Source organism: Typopeltis vanoorti, chromosome 11 (genome assembly GCF_054136105.1).
Source record: "Typopeltis vanoorti isolate ZY-2024b chromosome 11, IOZ_Tvanoo_1.0, whole genome shotgun sequence".
In the NCBI taxonomy this organism is placed as follows: domain Eukaryota; kingdom Metazoa; phylum Arthropoda; class Arachnida; order Uropygi; family Thelyphonidae; genus Typopeltis; species Typopeltis vanoorti.
This window is the reverse complement of record NC_143559.1, coordinates 31,638,455-31,666,111: the sequence shown is the minus strand read 5'-3', so window position 1 is coordinate 31,666,111 and position 27,657 is coordinate 31,638,455. Positions and strand designations below refer to the sequence as shown.

The window sequence follows — 27,657 nt, the reverse complement described above, 5'->3', positions numbered from 1 at the left end:
AATCAATTCAAACAGATCCCCCCCCCCTTTTTTGATAGTCAATGAACTTCTGTATGGAGCAGCAAGTGATTGAATTCTTCATCATTTTCAATACAAATTTGTTCAAAAAATTTGTCCAAAATGACTATTGATTTTGTTGATTGCCGTAATTACATAATGTAATGACTTGTGTAGGCAATCACCCAGGTATTTGGCAACTAAATGTTGATGATGAATCACACAGTGTACAGTGAATGCATTTAGCACTGCCTCTTTGAAATATGCAATAAAATCGCAAGAGTGCCCTACCATCACTGGAGCACCATCAGTAGCAACTGACAAGATATTATTCAAATGGATTTCTTTTTCTTTAAAAAAAACTTCCAGTACATGAAATAACGATTCTCCTTTAGTTAGCAAATGTTTAGCAAATAATAATTCTTGGAAATTTTTTCTTTTATGTATCGTACATATGCTAAAAGTAAAGCTTCTATTTCTTGGTAAAGTAGACTCATCAATGTATACAGAGCTGGTTATTTTTTTAAATACTCACATAATGAGTCTTCAACATCCTGGGCCATTTCATCAGTTCTTCACTGTATTATTGCTCAAAGGAATTTTCTTGATAATATCAGAGACAGGCTTGTGCAGTATAGTCTGTATGACTTCATTAACAGCTCGTAGGATTAGTTCTTCACCAATATTATGCGGTTTTCCCAATTTAGCAATCAGTATGTAAATGTAAGAGGTGGCTACCCATTATCATCTAGTTTGAATGCTGCTGTAAACATACTTGCCAATGTTAGTTGTTTCAAATAGTTTTCTTTAAGTGCTTGAAAATACAATAAATAGTTATCTTTTTTTATCAGCATTAACTTTTGTCAAATGTTTTTCTAGTCTTGAAGGCTTCATAGATTCATTTGAAAAAACTTTTTAGCATATCAGGCACATTGGTAATGTTTTGTTTGTAGGTGACTGAATAAAGCTGTAATTCAAATATTTGATATTATGTTGTCTACATTACCTCTTGGGTTCAGCCAAGATATTTTCGATACAGACTAGGTATTGAATATGCACCAAAATTTTTATGCACTACATCAAATTGCTAACTGCTTGCCACACAATTCAGAATAATCTAAAACTGATTTCATATGTCTCACATATTTATAGTATTATACAGTGAACAAGTCATAACATGCACTTTTTCCTGGCGGTGCATACTGGACTTGTAAAATCCCAATCACTTGAAAGTGCATGCCTGCCAACACTTTGCTTGTTAAGACCTGTTGTAGGACTTCAACACTGATCGGCTGTAACTTGCATTTTGTATGTTTCCTTGGAAAATAAAGCAACCATTATGACCTTTACTTATATTATACAACAGTTATATCATCAAAATTATTGATGATAAATTATTTTAAGCACCTAATTTTTGTCCTTTATGCTTTCACCCCCCCTTACTTCAATTCAGTGCCCCCTTTTGCTCATGAAGCCACTACCACCCCCCCAAGAGGGTGGTACCATCCACTTCGGGAACCGTTGCTCTAGAGAATTATATTCTTGTATTCCTAATCCTGTATTCTATCCTGACTTCTCAATCTTAACCACCAGACAAGAAATGCAGTGTTATGTAATTTGATGTTTTTACATTTGTGCTATGTAATTAACTTAAACCAAGGGCATTGCTAATTTCTCAATACATTTCCTTCAGATCATCTTGAATGCTCACCTGGTGATTGGTGATAGTATTCCATTTTTACTGTCTTTTTTGTACATGTAGTAGTATATTTGATATTTTAGAATGTTATACTTGCAGTTCATTTCCTATCTGTAAAATATTCTTTTTCTCTATTCCTCCAAACTAAGAACCAGATTATTTGCACTGTGAAATAGACTCTTTAGATTTACATGCTGGTTTGAACTCATTGTGGAGTTGAATGGGACAAATACAGCATGTATAAATAACTAAACAACACATTTAATCACTCCTCTATTTCATCTCGGTCACTGAGATTTAGTCAGGGAAACAATATTAAAATTGCATACACAAATATACACAAATTTGCACAAACATTAAGTGGGAGAAATTAGACTGAAAGCCTAAAGTCCTATGAGGTTTGCTGTTGGCTAACCTTAGCTTTGTTGGGCAGGAGGCCCAAGAATTAGTTTTGCAAATCTTGGGAAGTTTAATATAACTATATTTATTAAGATTAGGTCAGTTTTTTTAATTCTGCTGTTGATTCTAAAAAAAAGTTTCAAATTTGTATTTTTAGTGAAGCATAGTAGTTTTATCTTATATGGGTGTATTAAACTTCCCAAGGTTTGGGAAGTTAATTCTTAGGCCTCCTGCGCAACACAGCTAAAGCTAGCCAACAGTGCCCATAGAGAGTGCCCTCTCATAAAACTTGAGGCTTTCTATCTAATCTTTTTCACTTAGTGTTTGTGCAAATTTGTGTGTTTTTGCAATTTTGATATTGTTTCCCTGATGATATCTCAGTGAATGAGATGAAATATAGAAATGATTAAATGTGTTGTTTAATTATGCCCACTTACCAACCGCATCTTTAACTTCTTGGGATTTCATTTGGTTCATATGATTTACCTTTCATATTCAAATTTCTCTTCCCTTATATTTTTGGCTTCTTAGCTTTCACTTTATTCTTCACAGCTGCCTTTCATAACATTTTTTTCTGTAAAGTAGTAGCTTATTTAAATCATTTAATCTACTTCACTCATTCATTAGTTATCTTGAATTACATTCTGACACTGCTGAAATATTCCTAAAGTGTTTAAATTTTATTTGCCTGCCAAGGAGTGGCAAAGTGGATAGGCAGTGAAATGAAAATAATCTACCACCAAAAACTAGGTGTATGGGATTCATACCCCTAGTCCACTGATTGCACACAAAAGGTAATTTTCATTTCTTAACTCAGTGAAAGTAACATTTGCATACACAGCGCTAGGCTGCCTGAAGAAAAACCTAAGTTCAATTCTAGTCCTTGACTGTAGGAACTTTTTCTAAGCCTATCTCTGGCATGGGCAAAGCAGGTTCATTTTCATGGAATCTTGCTTTTTTCATCCCATAAATTCAAGAAAATTGGCCACAGAGCTCACACTATTTTCAGGGACCATGAGATGGTGACCCATCCTTCTGTCACTGGATGCCACTTAAAATTAGTGATAGCCTTGGGCCAGCTATCTCTGTTTCGCTACTGGTGGATATCCCCTTTTATCCCCTAACTACTGGTGGATATATCTGCTCTCCAGCCAAAAGGCTACGGGTTCGAATCCCACCATGGGCATGGATGTTTGTGATTGTCCTTGGAAATACTAGTGGTGGTGGGTGGCGGTAGATGGCGTTGGTGTAGTTGCGGTCAGTTGGTGGATTGAGTGGCAGAGACAGAGTTGTAGAGCAGGTGCCCTCCCTCGACAAGTCTTTGGATTTCCTGGAGGCGTCTAGTAATAATAATATTGAACTGCCCACTCTCTCCTAAAGCTAGATAAGGTTGAAATGGCCTCATCTACTACTTGTGAGGGGAATGAAAGGCATTAGCAAATTCAATGTTTTTTTCCTAGTTGTAAGATCCCAGCCTTGCTTATAAGAGGCATGAAATAGTACAGGAAGAGAATTAACTCCAAGCATATTATTTTTTTTCCCCTCCCCCATCTTAATTTTATTCTGTAATATTTTCCTAAGTTGCCTGCTGAGTTTCTCACAGTCTCTTTCTCTGTGATTTGCATATGTTCTTTCTTTACTGCTAACACAGTTAACTGCTTTTCAGAATCATGGGATACTTGATTTTTAATAATCAAATCCTCTATGGACACAAATTTAAATTGTGGTCTGTGCATTTTATCTGTTATAGATGTTACCTGTCACAAAAACAGGCACATTGAATACGAAATGACTCTAGAATCTATTAAATCAACTGCTAATTAGAACTGACTTCTTTGTGGCTAGTTCTGCTAATTGTATAACTAAAATATAACAAACTTGTAAAGCAAACTCTTTGCATATATGATAACATTCAAAGCCTGACCTTGCTTATAGATGAATTTAAATGGCATGCATTTGCAAACATCAAGTGATGCATAACTTTAATGGCTCAGACACTATCTAGACTTGAGTATTGGCTGTCTTTAACATGGGAGTTCTCATTTCTCTAACATCAGTTACTAAAAGCACTTGTAAATTGGAACACTCAGATTCTGTTGATAATACCAAAACAGATACACTTACATTCAGTAAATGAATCCTTCAGTTACTTTCTTTGATAATTTTATAAATTTGTGGTCATTCAGCAGCAATACAATGGCAAACAACTCCTTGGTGTTGAATACATCTTTCCTTGGTTATAGCTTTGTTGTTGTTGGCTTGATTTCAGCAATGTGGGATTGTAATTCCACCATAATATGGCATTGTCTGCTGCTCTGCAAATGGCTGCATCATAGTGTGCACTATTAACTGTCATTGCACACTTGTAAAATTATTGCAGTATAGTGCACACATTTTTATACACTGCAGCTCTTGTAGCCCTTCTTTCATTTTAATACTGAATACATATACAATAATCCCTCAATTATCCAACTACATGGGAGAGCTATTTGCCAGTCATATAAATGAAGGATTAGATAACTAGATACAAATTACTTGGTGCTGTACCAAGTAATTTGTCACACTAACCTATTCAAGTGTCATTTAATTGAAGGCGGGTAATTGAGAGATTACTGTGTATACATTCAGTATTCTTGTGTGCGCATATGTTTATATAATATGTATGTATATTTTATTTTATTAGGGGATGAGTCCAGTCAGTGTCTGCTAACAGTTGTCCATGGGGTATCTCCTCATAAAGCTAATCAAGAAGATATACCAAAAAATCTTGCTGAGAAACTTAAAAACCTTAAAGAGGCCATTTCTATGAGTTGTTTTCACATCCGTCCTTTTATGCCATTAACTGCTCCCTCATCGACATTAAATAATCCACATTTTCCTATGATTCATTCTGCTCTTAGTGATCTTCCAGGTGCACCTTGCGTACTTCTTTCTCCAGGAAGTGATAAAGAAAATTTTACAACTAAAAAGAATTGTGTTTTAGCAGTAGTGCCGTTTTCTTCATCAAAATATGTTTCACTTAACAACCTTACAGGATTTGTTTTAATTGCACATCCTATAAAGAAATTGGAAATCAGAGAAGAAATAAGTAAAGGTGAATTCAAAATGGAACGTTTCAGAACAAGAAGAAGAACCAGAATATGCAGTGACTCAATGACTTCTGCAGAAGAAAGACTTAAGGGAGAATATAAGGTATATTGATTTAAAAATACTCATTTTAAATAACAAATTTCCATTTTAGCCTTTATTCCATGTATATTCAAAATCTAACATAACTATCTTTTGCATTATATTTACTTTTATATGTAAGATTTTTAAAATATTTTTGAAGAATTTTTATATAATTTAATAAAAGAAAATATATTATATTTGCATCTTTTCACATATATATACTTGCACACATCAAAGAAAAAGGAACTTATGTTAATTTAACACTGAAGCCCATTTTTATTTTGTTGTCTTAGGGCATTCATGTCATGTTGTGACATTAAAAACATATTTTTTACATAATGCCAGGAATGATAGTTTGTGATATCCAGTTTATTTCAAAGAATATACTGATTACAGAAATAGATCAAGTGATAATGTTTTGCTACGGTAATTAAAAAAGAAATGCTTTATAAAACTTTGCTATGTGCACTCAATGTTTTCGTGGAAAAACTTATAATAAAAATTGGATGCAAATAAAACCAGTTTTGTCTTTGAAACTTTGGACTGTTTATTTTATAAATCTTACTTCAATGTTTGTCATAATTGATTAATTTCTCTTTCATTAATCATTTGCAAATACATAAAAATGTTCAACTTTTTATTTCAAAATTGCATGTTTATTTAAATTTCATATATGAAAAGATAACTAAAAGAATTTTTTTAATATTCAATTGTTATAAACATGAAATTAAAGAAGAGTTACATTACTGGGCTGTAAAGTGTTAAATATTTCAGCATGTTCATATGAGATGCTCTGCAGCCGTGTGGAAATGATATATGTCTCCATAGTGTTAGCCTGCCAGAATAAGCACTTATAAATTCAATTTTAGCTGCCCACTAGAGGAACTTTTACTAGACTACTTTTTCAGCTGGTTCTTGAGTTAATCAACCTTCAGCACAGGCAGCAGTTTTTTCTCTCTCGAAATTCGGGTTTATAGCTCTTCAACTCAAATCATCCATAGAATTGAGGAGGAGGGGAGATATGATAGAGACCTACAAGTTATTAAGGGGTTATAGGATCAATGCTGGAAAGGTTCTTCTACACAAAATAGTGGGAGATCAGGGGGGAGAACCAGAGATCATCCCTGAAAGCTGTATAAGGAGGGTGTGAGTAGGGGAGTGAGAAGCAGGTTTTTTTCATGCAGAGTTGTGAATGATTGGAATGCCTTGCCTGAGAGTGTAGTGTCTGCAGAGAATTTGAGTGTGTTTAAAGCACGGTATGATGAGCTATGTGTTTGATAAAAGGACTCCTAGATGAGTCCTTGACTCCATGGGGTCTTGGGTAATAATAATATATAATCTTTAGGATTTAAGACCAAGAAATGATGGCAGTCGTCTGCAGTATTCTCATCCTGTGATGCCTATGAAATCACTGATAGTTTTGGGCTCAGCTGTAGGTGATGGCTATGGGTGGACATTAGCCTTTCATTGATCTTCCAAAAAAAAAAGTTTCATTATGACTAAATGAGCTCTGCCAACTCCATTGGGAATAAAAGGCAGAGGATTAGAAAGGAAACCTATAAATACTGTTTCATGCTTTTCAGAGTTTACAGATGTGGTCTGTACAGTTTTTACATTCATTCATTGTTTTATTGTCTGGTACCATGGCATATTTCTAGAATTGTGTACATATTAACTGTACACAATTCTAGAAATATGCCATTGAGAGGACTAAGATATCATAAGTTACCATATCATCTGATATTCAATCATGATGTTCATATTCATTCTCCTGAACGATTGTATATTACAAATTACTAGAGTAATATTAACAAATAATAACACCTAAAGATAAAGCATCAAACTTAATAACTTATGTACGTGAAGCATCGTGGCCTATAGCATAAACTAGATTAAATAAAACAAAGAAAACCATATTAATCGAGGATTAAATGAATGTAATTGATTTTTAGACTATCTTTCTTTCCTTGTGATCCATTTTCCCCTCCTTTCCCTTGCACTGGCTGGTATAGTAACATTCTGATGTTCATATCAGTATCTCTTGGATGACTGTATAACACAGATTGTCCGAGTAACATATTATAGCAAATAATAATAATAAAAGATAAAGCATTCAACTTAGTAATGCAGATGTTTTGATTGAAACAGTGCAACCTGTAGCAATAATACACACACACACATACAGGTGACCCTCGTATAATGCAGATGTTAGGTTCCATAGAAATGCTGCGTTATATTAATCGCATTATGTGAGACTCGGATCACATAGATAAAAGTAGGTTTATGTTCCGAAATAGTTTTTTTTTTTATGTAATTTTTTTAAATTATATAAACACAAATGACATATTCAACAAAATTATTATTTTTTTATTTAATTCAGGTAATTTATGTAAGTTAAGAAAACAAACTATAAAATAATTACATATATAAAAGTGTAATAAAATATTAAAATTACAAATTGTACGTAAATTCATTGCACATAATGCATAAATGTTTTAGGCAAAATAAAATAAAGTGCATATTTTAATCCTCATCACTGTCTTCAAAAATAACATTTTGTAGAAGTAGAAAGTTTTTTTACCTTGGGTATAATATACGTTAAAGATAGCAAGCTATTTTTTATGTATATAAATATAAACTTGGTTTTAATCCATTTCCCAAGTAAGCAAACAGACAAGGGGGATCTTGTCTGTTTGCTTACTTGGGAAATGGATTAAATCCAAGTTTATATTTATATACATATAAAATAACTTGGTATCTTTAACATTTTGTAGATGTTCTTTATTTACAGTGGCCAGATGTCGTCATCACTTGAAATCTCTTGGACATCATTTCTATAATTCTCATTGCATACTCTGGCTGGTTTAGTTATCAAGAAGTCAGTAATAAGATCTTGCTTACCACTATGCTGCAATTTTTCGATGTTCAATGTTTTTCAATATCACCAGGTGTTCAATGTGGATTCATCCACATTAACACCTTGTCTTCACTATAACCACCACCTTCAATGATTTTTAAGAGTTCTCCTGGGTATTTCTGGGCAGCTTCTATGTCTGCTGATGATGATATAATTCTCCCTGGATTTTAAGATTATGCAAAGAAAACCGCTTTTTAAAGTTCGAAAACTTTAAAAAGCATACAACCCTTACTGGCACAAAATCCATGTTGAGAGCTTTCTTCTGAAGAATCTTGATCAAGTTCTTTTAAATGTTTATAAACTTTGAGAGCTTTTTGCTTAATAAGATTTCCATCCCAAGAAACTTCTTTTGAGTGCAACGAAATCTATTATCTTCTATCCAAATCATTAGAAATTTCTCCATTTTTCCATTAGAATATCGCACACGTGAGCAACGTGCTTTGCACTTACCACTGACCCAGCAATAACACTTTCTCGGATTTTATGTTAATTTTGTTTGATTGTTCAAATTGTTGATTCATTTAAATTCAAAGTCCTTGCAACAACTCCTGGTTTTTCTCCATTTTTCAACCGATCCTATATTTTAATTTTTTCTTCAAGAGAAACGAATTTTCTTTTCAGTGTTGGTTTTTTCCTTTTTTGTTGCAGTTTTAGTGGCCATTAGTATAAAAATAAATTTTTTACATAAAAAAAGCATTACATATTAATTATGTATCCGTGCAGTTAGCCTAGTAGCTATACACTTTGCAACTGCCTGGGGAAGGAGTGTCGTAGGTTCGATTCCTGTTGACGACGTGAGAAGCTTAAGGATCTTTCTCGACCATAGCCAAGTTAGCTGGTCTTGGGCATGGACAGCTGAGTTTTTTTTTACCACTTTATCTGGGGTTTTTCATCCCGCAAGCAGGCAAACTAGCCCGTGAACACACAGGCTATAGTCATAGGATATAGTACGGCAAGGAAGTCAATCTTGCTCATAGTCATTTCCCCAGATGGTGGCATATATATAGCTGCCCCTAAACAACCGAAAGGCTATAACTACAACAACATTAATTATGTATGTACCTCACCAGAAAATAAAGTGCTCAGCTTGAGATTAACACACTCATTATTTTTAATGTGCTTTCCTGGTAGAAAACAAAGACAATTATCAACAATAAATGCTTTATATGGTAAGCAATTGACGTACATGTGGTAAGGGGTATTTCCACTAATATGAATTCGCTACTTATAATAATATTTGCGATACGTGCAGACACAAATTTAACGAAGATAAAATTTGATTTTTAAGTCATGCGGTGAAAAATATATGAAAAGATAAAGGGTTACTACAATTTGTAGACCGTGTTATATATCGAAACCGTGTTGTATAAGTACCGTGTTATACAAGGGCTACCTGTATATAATTACTAGAAGACTAAATGAATTGACTAAGTGTTTTTTGACTCCTTGTGACTCAGTTTCACCTCTGAATTTCTCTTTCCCCTTGTATTGGTCAGTATAGTAATATTTGGTAGCATTATGCTGAAAAGTCAGGAAACATTTACACTGTTCAATGCAGAGCAGGAAAAATAATTTATAAAAAACACTCTAACAACTTCCATGTAATAACATGACACTGCAACCCAAAACTATCAGCTAAGTTATTACATAGTTGTCTTGTTTACCATACAGGTCTGGTTGAACAACTCAATCTTACAAATTTAAAATATGTAAGATTTCTCTCATCCCTACCCCCATCAAATCTTATCAGAGCCAATGATCTCTTATCTTCCCTTAACCTATTTTAATGTATACAGGATCTGATACACATGGAAATCTTGCTCCTTCACCCAGACTTGGTGTATCACAGATGTTAGAATGAAAAAACATGAGGACTGCATAAAATTTCTTAAAAAGAAATCAGGTTTAGCTGACTACTCTCTTGCAATGAACTGAAAAATAGAGTTCCATTTTTCAAATAGTCTTGAGAAATCAATTCAACACCAGTAGGTTACTGGGCTGATTTCTCAAGAATATTTCTACTACAGCAGTCCACCATCTGAGTTAGTAATCCATACTCAGCATTCTGCCAAGTCTCTTGTGTATCTTCTCTTTTCCTTGGAAGATAGAATTATCAATACCATTTAGAACAGATGACCTTAGCTCCCTTCATTACACTTAAAACAGTAGTGTTATGAAGTTTGATGGTTTAATGAATTATCACAATACCATAGGTAAAAGAAGCAGATACTTTATTACCAATATTTTGTTTCTAATTACTCAGACAATTAAAAAGTGATCACAAAAACACAAAGAAATGAGGAAGAATGTGAAATAATAATTCTAGTCACTAGTATTGTATTGTAGTAACCTGTTGTTGTGCATTTTTGGTATTGTTTTTTTGACAAAAAAAAAGTCTTTGCTAGTTTCTTACAGTTCAGTTTATTTAAATTAAGAGTACCATAAAGCATATGCTAATTCCCTTCATGGAAAGTGGAGAGAGAACACGGAGACATCCATAGAAGTTAAATTTCTGTATCTTGCTGCCTGAAAAATTCAACCATGTGATCTGTTTGTAAAGTAAAAGGTTTATTGCCATTAATTTATAAATAAAAAATAATAATTTAAAAAAATCACATTTGCCATCTGTAGATGCCATATGGTCACTTCTGTACCTCACCGGGTTTTGGGAGTGAAATCTTCTGCTAGAATAACTGGTAGCGGTCACAGATTCCCTTTCCACACAGAGTTAGTAGGACAATCACAAACATCCATACCCATGGCAGGGTTTGAACCCACAGACATGCTAACCACTCAGCCAACCAAGCCAGCTATATATAAATAAAATATCACCTGCAAATTTCTCTACTTTCAGCAACAAAGTCATATTTAAAATGAAGATATAAAGGATCACTTAAGGATCAAAGCTGGATAACTTGAGTATATCTCCACATAACATCTGTAGGAGGACTATCAGGACTTCTGAACCAAAATCCAAATCACACCTTGTCACTGTGCCTTATTAATAGATGGATATTGAAATAACAGGAATGATGCTGTTGACATAATTCTTGTTACTGAGACAAATGACTAAGACATTTTCAAAATGAGAAATTTGACTGTGAGACTTTTTTGTGCCACTGATAATTCTAGTAAGAAAGAAGTAGAGGAATTTTTTAAGTCATTATGGAAATCTGGTTACAAAGAAAAAAGGAAAAGCTAGTTCTAGTTTGAACACCTACACAGAAAAAATCACAGGGCAGACAAGACATGCAAAACTGGTTTTTGAAAATTTGTAAAAAAAGAAAAAAAAAAAAGCAATCCTAATATGGTAAGCACCTGCTTAATTTCTGTTCAAGATTTGGACTAGGCTATTAATAATGTCATGTTATAAAGAGGTGCATAATATCATATGGAAATAAGACACAAGAGATAAGAAAAATCTTTTTGACTATATTTCTCTTAGTGATATCCTCACAGGGTATATTGTTATTATTCTCATTAATTTTATTTGAGACCTCCAGGGAGTCTAAGGCTCATCAAGAAAGGCCATACATCACCCATACCAGATGTCATAACTTCTATTAAGCTCAGTTACAGTAGATACACTCACTTTTTCAACAGACAAACTGTTCCACTTTCACTACTACTACTACATTTAGTTTTTACTCCTTTTAGCCATGCACAAACTTAATTTCCACAGATGTCTCCATATTCTCTTCTCTCCCCACTTTACATGAAACAAATAATTTCATCACGCCACATCCTATGTTTATAGACCTCTCTTATATCACCCCTCTTTCTCCTATTTATTAGGAGAAAGAGAAGTGATATGATAGACGTCTTCTACAGTCTATATACTCTCCATCTGGCCTTGTAATCTATATTCCATAATCATAACATTCTTCTTCTCTTCAAGGATTAGGCATTTGCCTATTCCGGCTTCACTGGTCTTCCCATCTCTCTGGTCTATATCTGTCCACTCTTTCTGGCAGCCAATATTTATTTGAGCCCTCCAGGGAGTCAAGGACTCATAATCCCAACATAATCTTTGTAACTGTTCTTTGCATAGTTTTTTTTTTTCCACTAAACCCACAAGACAAAATCTGTAGACAGTAAGTAGCTCAGGTGGGGGGTCATATTAAGGCCTTGTAAAGAGGCAAAATAACTTCCTTGTCTTTACATGTCAGTGTTCATCTCAACATTGCAATTACCCTCAGAGTTGTATTTGCAATTTTTGCTTTGTGACCTTTAACAACAATAATAAACAGTTGAATATCTCCTGTCAGCTTCTTTCCCAATATCATTAATATATAGATTGAACAACAATGGTCCTAAGACTGATCCCTGGGGAACACCACTGATCACCTTGTATCTGGCAGATTCACACCCACCATATACACCTAAACCTCTTTTTATGCAAATTTTTTTTACGCGAATTGTGATATCAAAAATAATTTTTTTTACGTGATTTTTATTCACTTTTACGTGATTTTTATTCACTTTTACGTGACCAACCTAAAAGTCTAAATTAGGAAAAAATATGTAATTCAAGAAAATTCTGAGAATTTTGTAGAATTGCATTCTCGTTTCAATTAAGAAAATTCTGAGATTTTTTTTTTTTTCATTCTCATTTCAATTAAGAAAATTCTAAATTCTTACGAATTTCATTTATCGGGAATTCCCCGAATTACATAACTGACTGCGCATAAAAAAGCAGTTCTTAACAGTTTGAATTTGGTGTTTGAGTAGACAGTTACCGCATTTTTTGCAAATACAAAAAATGCAAATGTAAAATTATAACAAATGCAATTGCAAATATAAAATTAATAATTTTGCCAAGAAATAATAAATGGCAAGCTATATGTAATTTTCAAACTTTAATTTCATTAACCGAAGATTTTAATCCAGCCCTCACATGATGTTGCCAATAACCAAAAAAAAAAAAAAGAAAAAGCTGTTCCCTTGGATATAAAAATTCAAATTTTAGATAGTCTTCAAACTGGGGAACGTGCGACGGCTGTGGGTAAGCATTTTGGAGTCCATGAATCAATTGTCAGATCTATAAAGAAAAATGAAGAGTCTTAGAAATGCAATATGTTCTAGTACAAAATCGAGTGCGAAATTATCATCATACACAAGAGATGTTGTTCTAGAAAAGGCCGAAAAAGCTTTAGTGATGTGGATAGAAGATAATGTACAAAAAAGAATGCCAGTTGACGGAAATTCCATCAAGCAATCAGCATTGAGATTTTATGAACAGATTAAAAAACTGCAGCCAGATACTTCATCTCAATCGAAGAAAAAAATATGAATTTCATGCAAGCAATGGTTGGCTGGCTAAGTTTATTAAAAGACACTCTTCACAATATAAAAATTAAAGGTGAAACAGCTTCTGCTGATGAAACAGCTGCTAAAGCATTTCCACAAAAACTTGCTAAAATAATTGAAGATGGAGGTAACACTTGTGAATAAGTTTGGAATATGGATGAAACCACCTTTTCTGGAAAAAATGCCAAACAGAACTTACATATCAAAAATGCAAAAAATTGTTAGTGGGTTCAAAGCAGTAAAGGATCGCATAACACTCCTATTTTGTTCGAATGCTTTAGGAGATCGGATGTTAAAAACCACTGCTCATAAATCGATCATTAAGACCACGGCCAATGAAAGGTGTAGATTTTCAAAAATTCCAGTTCATTGGATGGCCAGCAAAAAAGCTTGGGTGACCAGTGATATTTTCACTGAGTGGTTCCACAAACATTTTGTGTCAGAGGTTAGCTATTTGAATGACAAGGGTCTCGAATTTAAAGTGCTTTTGATTCTTGATAATGCACCCGGTCATCCTGCCATAGAACACCCAAATCTGCAATTTTTTTTTCTGCCGCCCAATACTACATCATTGCTATAACCTCTGAAATTGCTGAAGTGAAATTGCTCAGCGTATGAGAACAGACTATGCCGAAGTAGCGTGGCAGCGAACGTGTTAAAGAGAATGCTCCTGTTCCCTTCAATCATACTGCAGAATTCCCCAATATAATAAGTTTGGCATGTGAAATTGGCAGAGAAGAATTCGATGATCTTACTTTGGCAGATATTGAAGAATTGTTAATTGATTTTCGTCTTTGCTAAGAGGTTTATGGAGATTGTTTCTGACACTCCTGAAAGCGAAGAAGTTAATGATAATGATCAAGATAATCCTACTTTTACTGCTGATATTATTAAAGGATGTCTTAAACTGGCCAGTAATTTAGGCAATTATTTTGCCCGACATGATCCAAATGAAGAACGTGCTGGGAAGTTTTCACGTGAGCTTAAGTTGTTAATGTCTTCATACAGAGAATTATATCGCGACTTATCTAAAGCAATTCAACACAGCGATTAATAACTGAGTTCATGCCTAAAACTACTGAAACAATCAGTGGTATTTTTGTTCAAGACATGACAAATTCCAGAAGTTGAGACGGAAGTCGATGATGATAATACCATATCTAGCAGTTCTAGTGATATTACAGTCTCACGAAAACGAAAGCTTTTGCGTTTATTGTGAGAAACTGATAGCGAATAACAAAATTTTTTTATAGAATCGTTAGCAAACAATTGAAATATGTTTTTTTTTAAGTTATTAAAATTCTTTATATGTATGTGTGTTCTCCATGAAATGTAAATAAAAATCTTATGATCCTAATGAATTTAATGTTTGTTTTTTTCATTATTATGCTTATATTTCAGGTTTGGAACCAATCTTCACTTTTTCTATGGAGTCAGTAGTTCTTTTTATGTGAATTCTATTTACGTGTAATTTTTAGGAACGTATCTATCGTGTAAAAAGAGATTTAGGTGTACCACTATCTCTTACTAATTCATTAATCACTTATCCAACTGAAGAGTTTATATTCTAATCTGTTATTCTTCAGTTTATCCAGTGTTTTTCATGCAGTATTTTGTCAGATGCCTTAGCAAAGTCCAACAGTATCGTACTTAGCCATAACATTGTCATAAAATATGAGCAGATTGCTAAAACATGACCTCCATTTAGTAAACCCATGCTGTTTCTTGCAGAGTATAGTTTGTCTGCCAGCCCATTTCTGTATGCAAGTTCTTACCAACTTCTGTAAAATCTTCACTATCATTACAGAAACAGTGGTGAAGATGTTAGAGATTAGATACATTGGGTTTTGCATTATTCTTGTACAATGGACTTATCATGCATTCTTTCCATTCCTGTGGTATTTTTCCTGAGCTGAGACTCAAGTTTTATAAACACGTCAAGGGCCTAGCCAATTCAGCTGAACATTCATTCAGCATACGTGATGATATACCACCTGTCACTATTGCTGAATTAATATCCAGGTTATACAATAGCTCTTCAATCTCATTCTTGTGCATTTCTCTCTCTCTCTCTCTCTCTCTCTCTTCATCCAGTATATTAGTATCACCATGTACTGTTTCATACACTTGGTTGATAGATCTTATCAAACTGTAATTGAATAATCTCATCAGCTTCTGACACATGGGTACCCATCTGCATTGAGTAAGTTATTCTTCCACATTCATTCTTTCTTTTACTTGTGGCATAAGGATAAATTTCTTTTAGATTGCCTTTTAACCTGCATAGCCAGTTTCTTTTTATAATTCCAGTTTAGCTTTTTGCACAAAACTCATAACTATATTACATGACTCATTTCACTCGTGTTCTCACTATATTCCTTCCATTTCATCCTACCCTGTTTGTTCTCTGAACTGATATAAGAATAGTATATTTGGGATTTGAAAATAGAAACGATCAGTATTAGTTCTGGTAAAAGATTAAAAAAACATTGATTGATTCAGTCAGGGAGGTTGGTGATAATTTGAAGAATAGAAAAATCTAAACTTCATGGTGGACTCGTAAAGCCAAAGAGGCATACCTGAAAAGCATATTGCAAGTTCTACCATGTAAGTCAGGGCTGTTCCTTAGGTAATCCGAGGGCCATATTGAAAAAAAAAAAAAATTTATCTGGGGGCTTCATCACATTGCGTATCTAGTAATTTGGTGAGCAGCAGCGACACAACCTCGATAGCTGAACAAACGAACAACACTAATCATGCGCTCACTTTCCCCGTGAGCACCTGGAGCATGCGCGTTGGAACAAAACTTTATAAGAAAGGTATATAGTGGTGTAAAAACACCAAATAAAATTACCAACATTGAGATTATCGATTAGTGATAGAATTAAAATATCTAAAACGCATTTGATTCAGATTATTTTATTTTTTTTACTCGTGAAAATCAAAACCCACAGGCGGGTCGCACAAAATCGCACTCCAGCCCGCGGACAGTGCTTGGGACAGCCCTGATGTAAGTCATCAGGTGCCTGAAAGAAAAAAATATGGGAAAACAAAGCCATGTGTAAAGTAAACAAAAGTCATGGGATGACTTTGGTAAGAATATAGAAGATAAAGATCATGAAGGTGGCAAAATGTTCTTAAGGTAATTGAAAAAAGCTTAGAAATGGAGTCAAAAATCCCCAAAAAGAAATTGGAGATGATAAAAGCATAAAAATTAAGATAATATTTTGGTTGTAATTAGTTTATAAGATTATATATGAGGAAATTACGTTAGAAGAAATTTCTTGTCTATAATTTACTTCGTAACCAAGTTGAAAAACTTTCTGCAACTATCTCTGAATCAGAGTATTTTTATAATATGGTGATACACCATGTATGTTACTGTGTATGGGAAATGTGACTTCTGCACTGACTTAACCTCAGTATCTTGCTAGGTCTAGCTTCCACTAATCAGACATCAGTAAAGGTCAAAACTAGTCTGGGTAGTTACTATTCCTATAATGTATAGCAATATACATGTGCAAAAGGAAGTGTGCTTTACTTTATGGTATATTTAGCAATTGATGTGAAGGCATCAGACTCTACATATAAGCAGACTAATTGTGAAGATACTACATGTCCAAACTTTGTTTGTATATGCTTAAGTAAAGGGTTAAATCAAAAATATATCTAGTCTAGTATAATTTACTTTTCTAACTAAGCAGAAAATCTTTCTGATATTATTAAATGACATTAGTGACAGAACAGTGGTATAAATATTCAACAGGAATACAATCAGGAGTACATGACAATACTTCTTCAGATTAAAAAAGGCAGCTGCAGTAGATAATAATTAACTATAATAATTAATAACTACATAACTATAAAATATAAATGAAAATTATGAACATTATGAAAATAATAAATTATAAAAATTATATATAAAAATACATATAAATAAATAAATATAAAATTCTGTCATGTCTTCTTCAGCAAAATAAAAAAGACAAAGACAGGTGAGATCTTTTTAAACAACAAATACAAGATGTTATATTCTGACTAAAACAATCAGTGAAAAAGAGGAGCAGCTATAATATTCAACACTAAATGTGAGGATAAGGGGTGCTTAAGGGTCAAAGCTATATAACTGAGAGGAGCCCTCCACATAGCCTTTAAAGGAATGCGTAGAACCGACCAGGGCTTCTGACCTAATGTCCAATCCTCACCTTCTCTTGGTGCACTCTGTTGGGTATCTACTTTGATACTGAATGAACGAGGATGGGCTGGCAATTTGGGATTTAGCCGACCAAATTGTATTCTTATTGGTTAAACCAAAATAAAAAATGACGGTACAACATGACAAAATTTCATGCCGGCTGGGGCGTCGCCCGGTTAAACAAGGCCCCCGTTGTTTTCGCCAGGGAACCAGGGCGAACAGCGAAAAGTCAGCTACTGGAACAAATATGAAACACAAACCCCAACTCAACATCACCAGAGTTAAAGATCGGTACTATCAACATAAGAAGCCTGAATGGCAAAGAAATGGAGCTAGCTGAGGAATTAGATAAGTACCAGATCGACATAATAGGAGTGACTGAAACAAAAAAGACCAAAGCTGGTGAGATCTTTCTGAGCAATAAATACAAAATGTTATATTCAGGCAATAACAATCAAGGAAAAGAAGGAGTAGCCATAGTATTCAACACAAAATACGAGGCTAATCTTCTTGAATGGCAGTCAGTCTCAAGTAGAGTAATGTGGGCAAATATGAGAATGGGGAACTGGACAATGAGACTTATTTCTGCCTATGGTCCCACAGAAGGTTCTACTAAGGTAGAAGTGGAGGAATTTTTTGAGGCTTTAGAAAAAGCAACTGACACAATGAAAAAGTAAAAATTTGGTCCTTGTTGGGGATCTAAATAGCAGAGTAGGAAATGATTGTGAGACATACAAAAATATTTTGGGAAAATTTGGTGAAAAGAGCAAAGCTAATAATAATGGCAAATATCTGTTGGATTTCTGCTCAGGACATGAACTGGTTATTACTAACACCATGTTCCAACATAAAAATGTGCACAAATTCACATGGAGAGAAGAGGCAAGGAATAAGAAAAGTCTCATTGACTATTTTATTGTTGATAGTGATGTTTTCTCCCTGGTGCAGGACACCAGAGTGTACAGAGGATTTGAAATTGGAAGTGATCACTATTTAGTCTTGAGCAGGATAAAATTGAATTTCATATTGAAAAGAATAACATGTAAGAAAGTTTTAAAGCGAATAAAAGTTGAGCAGCTCTCAGATGTGAACTGTAGACTAAAATACAGAAAGATTATTGAAAAGAAAATGAAAGAGTTTGAGAACAGGAATCAAGCCTTGGAGATTCAGTGGCAAACTCTGAAGAAAACATTGATTGATTCTGCCAGAGAGGCATGTGGTGAGGTTGTGTGCAAGGATAAAAAAATCAGAACTCCCTGGTGGACACAGGAAGTTAAAGAGGCAGTGAAGGAAAAGAAGAAAGCATATCAAAAGTTCCTGGCAAATAAGTCAGCTTTTACTCTTACAGAATACAGAGACAAATGTAAGAAAGCTAAACAGTGTGTAAAACTAGCTAAACAAAAGTCATGGGAGGACTTTGGCAAGAATATAGAAAATAAATATCAAGAAGGTGGCAAAATATTCTGGAGGTTGTTGAAGAAGCTTAGGAATGGAGGAAAGAGTGCTGTAAAAGGAGTTAGAGATGATAAAGGTGAAATGAAAACAGGAGAAAAAGATATCATTGAAGTATGGAGTAATTACTTTGAAAAACTGCTAAATGAAACAAGCAGTGATGACATCACAGTGATAAAAAACACCGACCAGGCATGCAGTCAGGAATACATATCCATACTTGAAGTAGAAAAAGCCATCAAAGGCTTGAAATGTGAAAGGCAGCAGGAGTAGATGATATTCGACCAGAAATGCTGAAGTATGGTGGTATAAAAGTCTTACAGTGGCTGCACTGCATAGTTCAGAAAGCCTGGACAGAGGGACGAATTCCCGATGATTGGAGTAGAGCTCTCATAGTACCCATATATTAAAAGGGAAATAAAACTGAATGTGAGAATTACAGAGGTATTTCCCTACTGAGTGTTCCTGCCAAGATCTATGCAAGTATACTTGAGAAACGGTTGAGAAGAATTGTGGAAGAAAAGCTTAGTGAAGAACAAGCTGGATTCAGGACAAACAGAGGCTGGCAGGATCAGATCTTCACTTTACGACAAATAGTCGAGAAAGCATGGGAATATAAGAAAGATCTGTATTTAAGTTTTGTCGATTTGGAAAAGGCATATGACAAGGTGCCAAGAGAGAAGCTATTCAATACGCTGCAGTTATATGGTGTCAATGGGGCATTATATCAAGCAATACTTAGTCTTTATTTGAGTTGTAAGTCAGCAGTTAGAATTGAAGGAAGTACAGAAAGATGGTTTAATGTTAAATCTGATGTGAGACAAGGATGTACATTATCCCCTCTGTTATTCATTATCTATATGGATCACATTATGAAGGAAAGTGGTATTAAACCTGATATCAAAATTGGAGATGTTAATGTCAGCTCTTTGCTTTATGCGGATGATGTTATACTTCTAAATAAATCCGCTATAAGTCTGCAGTAATCTCTGACTAAATTGAATAGCTGTTGTAATAGATATGGTAGGAAGGTCAGCAATAAAAAGACAAAGACAATGAAAATAGGCAGAATCATTGAAAATGTCAACTGTGTTGTGAATGGAGAACCTGTGGAACAAATAAAACATTTCAGCTACTTAGGCACAATTTTTACTGAAGATGGTAAATTAAATATAGAAATAGGCAACAGAATCAGCAAAGCTGGTATGGTGGGAAGTCAATTGAATAAATTCATATGGAATAAGAGAGAAATTAGTCAGAACACTAAATTAGCTATACAAGACAGTGTTCAAACCAGTTTTAACTTATGGATCTGAGAGCTGGGTCAGAAGTAAAACACTTGACGAAAGACTAGCGACCGCAGATATGAGAGTCCTGAGAAAGATTAGAGGCGTGAACAGATGGCATCAATGGCAATATCATATTAAAAATGAGGATATTAGGAAAGAACTTGACATTGTCAGCATCCAGGAATGCATTAGCAGAGCTAATCTCAGGTGGTATGGTCACTTAAATAGAATGGGAAAAGAAAGATTAGCAAAACAAGTGTTCTCTGCCAGGTTGGCAGCAAAACGACCCAGAGGAAGATCAAGATATAGATGGATTGATATGGTACAAAGTGCCTTAGACGATAGAAATATAAGATCTGATAATGTTGGAGTCTTGACAAGTAACAGACTGATGTGGCGGAAAATTGTAGATAGGAAGTTAGTAATGATGTAATTTTTTCATGTAGTACTGTCATATCCTGTACACCCCTTGAGGGTACATGGCAGGAATTTGATGATGATGATGTGAGGATAATCTTCTTGAATGGTAGGCAGTATCAAGTAGTGGGATGTTCTGAATGGGAAACTGGATAGTGAGATTTATTTGTGTGTATGGTCCTACAGAATGTTCTAAGGAAGTTGAGAAAATTTTCAAGGTTAAGCAGCTGACACAACGAAAAAGGAAAAGCAAGTTAGTTATTACCAGACATACAGAAATGTTTTGGGAAAATTTGGAGAAAAGAGCAAAGCTATTAATAATGGTAAGTATCAGTTGGTCTTCCATTCAGGACATTTGTTAGTTATTACTAACACCATGTTACAACATAAAAATGTGTGCAAATTCACATGGAGAGAAGATGCAAGAAATAAGAAAAGTCCCATTAACTACGTTATTGTTGATAGCAACATGTTTCTACTGGCTCAGGACACAAGAGTAAAGACATGATATTGAAAGTGATCGCCATTTAGTGTTGAGCAGGATAAAATTGAATTTCATGTTGAAAAAAAGAGTATAAGAAAGTTTTAAAGTGAAAGTTGAGAAGCTTTCAGAGGTGAACTGAAAACTGAAATAAACAAACATTATTAAATAAAAAATGAGAGATTGAAAAAAAATAAACAAAATTGGAGATATAGTGGAAAACCCTGAAAGAAACATTGATTGATTCAGCCAGAGAAGCAGGTGAAGGGGTTTTCGGCAAGTTTAGAAATATCAGAACTCCATGATGGCTTCAGAAAGTTAAAGCGACAGTCAAGAAAAAGCATATTGAAAGTTCCTTTCAAGTAAGTCAGCTTGCAACCTTAGAAAATATAGTGAAAAATGCAAGAAAACAAAGCAGTGTGTTAAACTAGTTAACAAAATCATGGGAAGACTTTGGTAAGAGCATGAAAAATAAATGTTAGGGAGGTGGCAAAATATTCTGGAGAAAAACACTGACAGAAATGCATTTGGGAATAGATATCAATACTTGAAGTAGAAAAAACCATTAAAAGCCTGAAATGTGGAAAGGCGGTTGGAGTTGATGATATTTGACCTGAATTTCTCAAACATGGAGGTATTATACAAGTTTTGCAGGGGGGCTACACTACATAATTCATAAGACCTGGTCAGAGGGTCGAATTCCGGATGATTGGAGTAGAACTCTCATAGTTCCTTTCTACAAAAATGGAAATAAAATTTAATGTGAGCATTACAGGAATTATCTTACTGAGTGTTGCTGTAAGATATATGCAAGTTTAGTTGAGAAACAACTAAGAAAAATTGTGGAAGAGAAGCTTAGAGAATATCGAGCTTGATTCAGCCAAATAGAGGTGGTCAGGATGAAATACAGGTATCCCTCGATTAACGCGGTTAATTAATCCCTTGATGTTACCGCATATATCAAAATCACGTTAATCAAATCTAATAATCAATGTAAAAATTACAATTTGTCCATGGTTGATTACTGTTTTAATAATTCATTTTATATGGTACTCTTTTAGGAAAGAAAAAATGAATGCAAAGTAAATTTTTAATAAATACTGTGCCTACATTATTTACTGCAACTTTTTTTATCAAAAGAAGTTATCAAGAGTCGTTTGAACAGTTTTAGTTTTTTTCTTATCAGCATAAATTCTACGATAACAAGCAAAATGACTCTCCAGACCTCGGCAAACAAGCAATAAAACACAAAGAAAAAACACTGAAAATATAATACTTGATGGTACAAATTAAGTGAATATTGAATCCAACATTATTTCATAGCCAAATATAGAAACTACAAGAGTTTCATGCCGAATATATAGAAACTAAAAGTTTCGGCAGATGCAAGCATAAGCAACCTTATGGGCAACTTGTAGTGGAGTAAGCTCAGATCACTTTCCTTAGTATTTTCCATAATGTAAAGCACATCTCCTAGAGGACATGTATGATAAATAAGCCTTTGACTCTCTATTTCAGTAATACATGATGGTTTATTTATTTTCAGTTACAATCTATAAATTATTGAACAAAGAATAAAAAAAAAAAAAACTAAACCATACTATACTAACATAGGAGGTCGCGGTATCTCTCAGATACAATTTACTGTCAAATATCACAAACTTTTACATAACACGTGTTAAACCAAACTGACAGCAAAAAACAGTATGAAACATTCCTCATAACACATGAAAGCACAGCCTACTCAAGACCTCCAAGCTATACACTGAATTGTGTAAGAATATTTATATTTATATTAAACATTTTGCATGTACCTATCAGATCAGCTGCAAGCTCTGCCGGATTAAAGGCATGTTAATCAAAACTCTTGCCGCCTATATCAAGGGATTGCCGCAATTAATTTCGGCATGTTAATCAAATCCCGTGTTAAGCAAAACTGTGTTAAGCAAGGGATACCTGTATTCACTTTACGATAGATAGTGGAGAAATCATGGGAATATAAGTTATGGAGATCTGGAAAAGGCATATGACGAGATGCTAAGAAAAAAAGCTGTTAAAAACGCTTTAGTTATATGGTGTAAATAGGATATTATATCAAGTAATACTTAGTCTATATTTGAGTTGTAAGTCAGCACTGAGAATTGAAGAAGGTACAGAAAGATTTGATATTAAATCGGGTATGAGACAAGGGCGTACATTATCTTTGCTGTTATTTATCATCTATATCAGTGTTTCCTAACATTTTTTGGATCATGCCCCACCCTAACGCCTCGAAGAATTTGATGCCCCACCTCAACGCCTCAAAGATTTTGATGCCCCCCCTCTAGCATAATACTCGGCCAAGTTCTGAAAAAGTATAATATAAATATGTACCTTGTTTAAGTTAAGGAATATATATCCCATATCGTTTCTTAGCCGAATAAGAAACTCGGAGTTTCATGCCGAATATAGTAGAAACTATATAAAGTTCGGCGATTCCAAGCGTAAGCAAATACCTGGATACTGCAGCAACTGACCCTTAAGGTAGTGCAAGCTGAGGCAACTCATGTCTAAGGTGGAGCAAGCTCCGATCACTATTCTTGATATTTACCCATAATGTGAACTTAGCTCCTAGGAGCTGTATTCTCATATCTCAGCAATACTCATAGAAGGGTGATAAGTTCTGTTTGCTACAAACTTGATATTAACTAGGTCTACCTACTCACTGATGAGACCTCAACAAAGGTTGAAACCGGTCTGGGTAGTGACCTTCTCTCATAATGTTGAACAGTAATACAGCTCCTAAGAGCTAAGTTCACATTATGGGTAAATATCAAGAATAGTGATTGGAGCTTGCTCCACCTTAGAAATGAGTTGCCTCGGCTTACACTACCTTAAGGTCAGTTGCTGCAGTATCCAGGTATTTGCTTACGCTTGGAATCGTCGAACTTTATATAGTTTCTACTATATTCGGCATGAAACTCTGAGTTTCTTATTCGGCTAAGAAACGATATGGGATATATATCCCTTAACTTAAACAAGTTATATATGTCGCCGAATTGAAGCCTTTGGCTCTTCATATGTCTAATAAATATGTACTTTAAATTAAAAAAGGAACATAGGTAAAACTGTTTTTAATTTGACTTTCTTCAATGAATATAAATTTTATATTACACTTTGTATATTATAAAACATAAATCGAACTGAACTTGGGAAAATAAAATCCAAGTTAATGCGATCCTTGAGCTTGATGTCTGCTGCAAAGAGTTTTTATTTCAGGTACTAATTTAGTCATTTTTAATCTCAAATCCCCATGGTTTGTGATATCCAAATGATTTCTTTTTTTCAGTAGCAAGTCATTTACAGCACTAAAGCCACATTTAACTAAATATGACGACAGGAAGGGCAACAGTATTTTTTTTTTGCAAAACTAGTTGAATTTCGTTTCTGTCTCGTCAGAAGCAATGCCATTTTTCCTTTTATGTTGAATAAAGTTCTAATAGACTCATCATTTTGCTTTTCTGTGAGTTCTTTTTGATACTGTATTTATGTTGACTGCTATACTAGTGATGTCAGCATTTTTTTCTCAGAAAGTCAGGATTGCAACATCGACAATTTATCGCCGACAATTGTGAGTTTTTTGAGTATATCGAGGATAAGGTGACAAATGTAACATCATTTTCTAATTGCCCCCCCAAAATATTCAAATTGCCCCCTGTGGGGCATATGCCCCACGTTGAGAAACACTGATCTATATGGATAACATTATGAAGGAAGGTGGTATTAAACCTGATATCAGAATTTCAGATGCTTATCTTAGCTCTTTAATTTATGCAGATGATGTTATGCTTCTAAATAAATCCACTAAGAGTCTGCTGGATTCCTAGGCTAAATTGAATAACTGCTGTGACAAACTTGGTATGAAAATCAGCAATAAAAAGACAGTGAAAGTAGACAGAAACTGAAAACATCAACTGCATTCTGAATGTAGAACCTATAGAACCAGCAAAACATTTATGGCTATTTAGGTACAATTTTTAGTGAAGATTACAAATTGAATATAAAAATAGACAGCAGAATTTGCAAAGCTGGCATGGAAAGAAGTCAACTGAATAAATTCATGTAGAATAAGAAAAAAATTTGTCAAAACACTAAACTAGTTGTATACAAGACAGTGTTCAAACGGTTTTAACTTTTGGATCGGAGAGTTGGGTTAGAAGTAAAACACTTTATCAAAGACTGGAGATCACAGATATGACAGTTATGAGAAAGATTAGAGGAGTGAACAGATGACATCAGTGTTGGTATCATATTAAAAAGGAGGATGTTAGGAAAGAACATGACATTGTTATCATTCAGGAATGTGTTAGCAGAATTAATCCCAGGTGGTATAGTCAAACAGAATCGAAAAGGTAAGGTTAGAAAAAACAAGTGTTCTTTGCCAGGAAAACTACACGAAGACCAAGTTTACTAGATGGGTTGAAAAATCCATCTAGTAAATTTGGTCTTCATCCTTAGAAAAGAGAAATATAAGATCTGATAATATTGGAGTCTTGAAAGATAACAGGCTAATTTGGAGGAAATTGTCGATAGTAAGTTAGTAATAATGAAACTTTTTCATGTAGTACTGTTGTAATGTCTTGTACACCGCTCCCCCCCCACCCCTGAAGGTGCACGTCAGGAGTTAAATGATGATCATATATATTTGTGTATGTGGGTTTATATATCATCATCATCAAATTCCTGGTATATACCCTCAAAGGGTGTACAGGATATATTATTATTATTATTTGACACCTCCAGGGAGTCCAAGAACTCATCAAGGGAGAGCACCTGCTGTATGACTCTGTCTCCACGACTTAATCCCCTAACCACACCAACGCCATCTACTGCCGACCACCACCACTAGTATTACAACAGACCATCACAAACATCTATGCCCATGATGGGATTCAAACCTGCAGTCTTTTGGCTGGAGAGCAGATACACTAACCACTCAGCCAAAAAAAAACCCCTCTACCACCGTATGAGACTGCTAACTCACATTTAGTCGAAAGAGACCTCATGTGATGGAGGAATTGAACCCAGGTCTTTCCGACCAAAGGGCTTCGTCCATACCGACTGAGCTACAGAGGCAATATGATAGTGTACATGAAAAATTTACATCATTACTAACTTCCTATCTACAATTTTCTTACAAATCAGTCTGTTATCTGTCAAGATTCCAATATTATCCGATCTTATATTTCTGTCTTCTAAGTCACTTTTTACTGTATCAGTCCACCTATATCTTCCTCTGGGTCTTTTTCCAGCCTGGCAAAGAACACTTGTTTTGCTAATCTTTCCTCTCCCATTCTGTTTAAGTGACCACACCACCTGAGATTAGCTCTGCTAACACATTCCTCGATGCTGACAACGAAAGTTCTTTCCTAATATGCTCATTTTTAATATGATATTGCCATTGATGCCATTTATTCATGCCTTATATCTTTCTCAGGGCTCTCAGATCTCCATAAGTTAAAATTGGTTCAACCCATGTCTTGTATACAGCTAATTTAATGTTTTGGCTAATTTCTCTTGTATTCTATATAAATTTATTAAGTTGACTTCCTACCATACCAGCTTTGTTGATTCTGTTGTCTATTTCCATATTTAATTTACCATCTTCACTAAAAATCGTTCCTAAGTAGCTGAAATGTTTTACTTGTTCTATAAGTTCTCCATTCACAATGCAGTTGATATTTTCAGTGCTTCTGCCTATTTATATTGTCTTTGTCTTTTTAAAGCCGACCTTCATATCATATCTATTACAATAGTTATTCAATTTAGTCAGGGAACCTTGCAGACTTGTAGTGGATTTATTTAGAAGTATAAGATCATCTGCATAAAGCAAAGAGCTGAGATTAACATCTCCAATTTTGATATCAGGTTTAATATCACTTTCCTTCATAATGTGATCCATATAGATAATGAATAACAGAGGAGATAATGTACATCCTTGTTTGACACCAGATTTAACATAAAACCATCTTCCTGTACTTCAGTTCTAACTGCTGCCTTACAAAACAAATAAAGACTTGATATAATGCCCCATTGACACCATATAACTGTAACATATCGAATAGCTTCTCTCTTGGCTCCTTGCCAAGAGAGAAGCTGTTCTCTCATATGCCTTTTCCAGATCTACAAAACTCAACTAGAGATCTTTGTTATATTCCCATGATTTCTCAACTATTTGTCGCAACATGAAAATTTGATCCTGACATCCTCTATTTGGCCTGAATCCAGCTTGTTCTTGACCAAGCTTCTCTTCCAATGTCCTTCTCTGCCATTTCTAGTATACTTGCAAAT

General features: G+C 34.4%; 1 protein-coding gene across 3 annotated transcripts in view; it reads left to right on the top strand.

Annotated features, from left to right (window-relative positions):
• The window catches only part of LOC150101414 (uncharacterized), a 510,839-nt gene that overhangs the window by 158,889 nt on the left and 324,293 nt on the right, over positions 1-27,657 (top strand). For all 3 annotated transcript variants that reach the window (XM_090400454.1, XM_090400453.1, XM_090400455.1), the window contains exon 6: positions 4,779-5,287. In XM_090400454.1, coding sequence (XP_090256580.1) covers positions 4,779-5,287 — 509 coding nt within the window. The remainder of the gene's footprint in view (positions 1-4,778; positions 5,288-27,657) is intronic.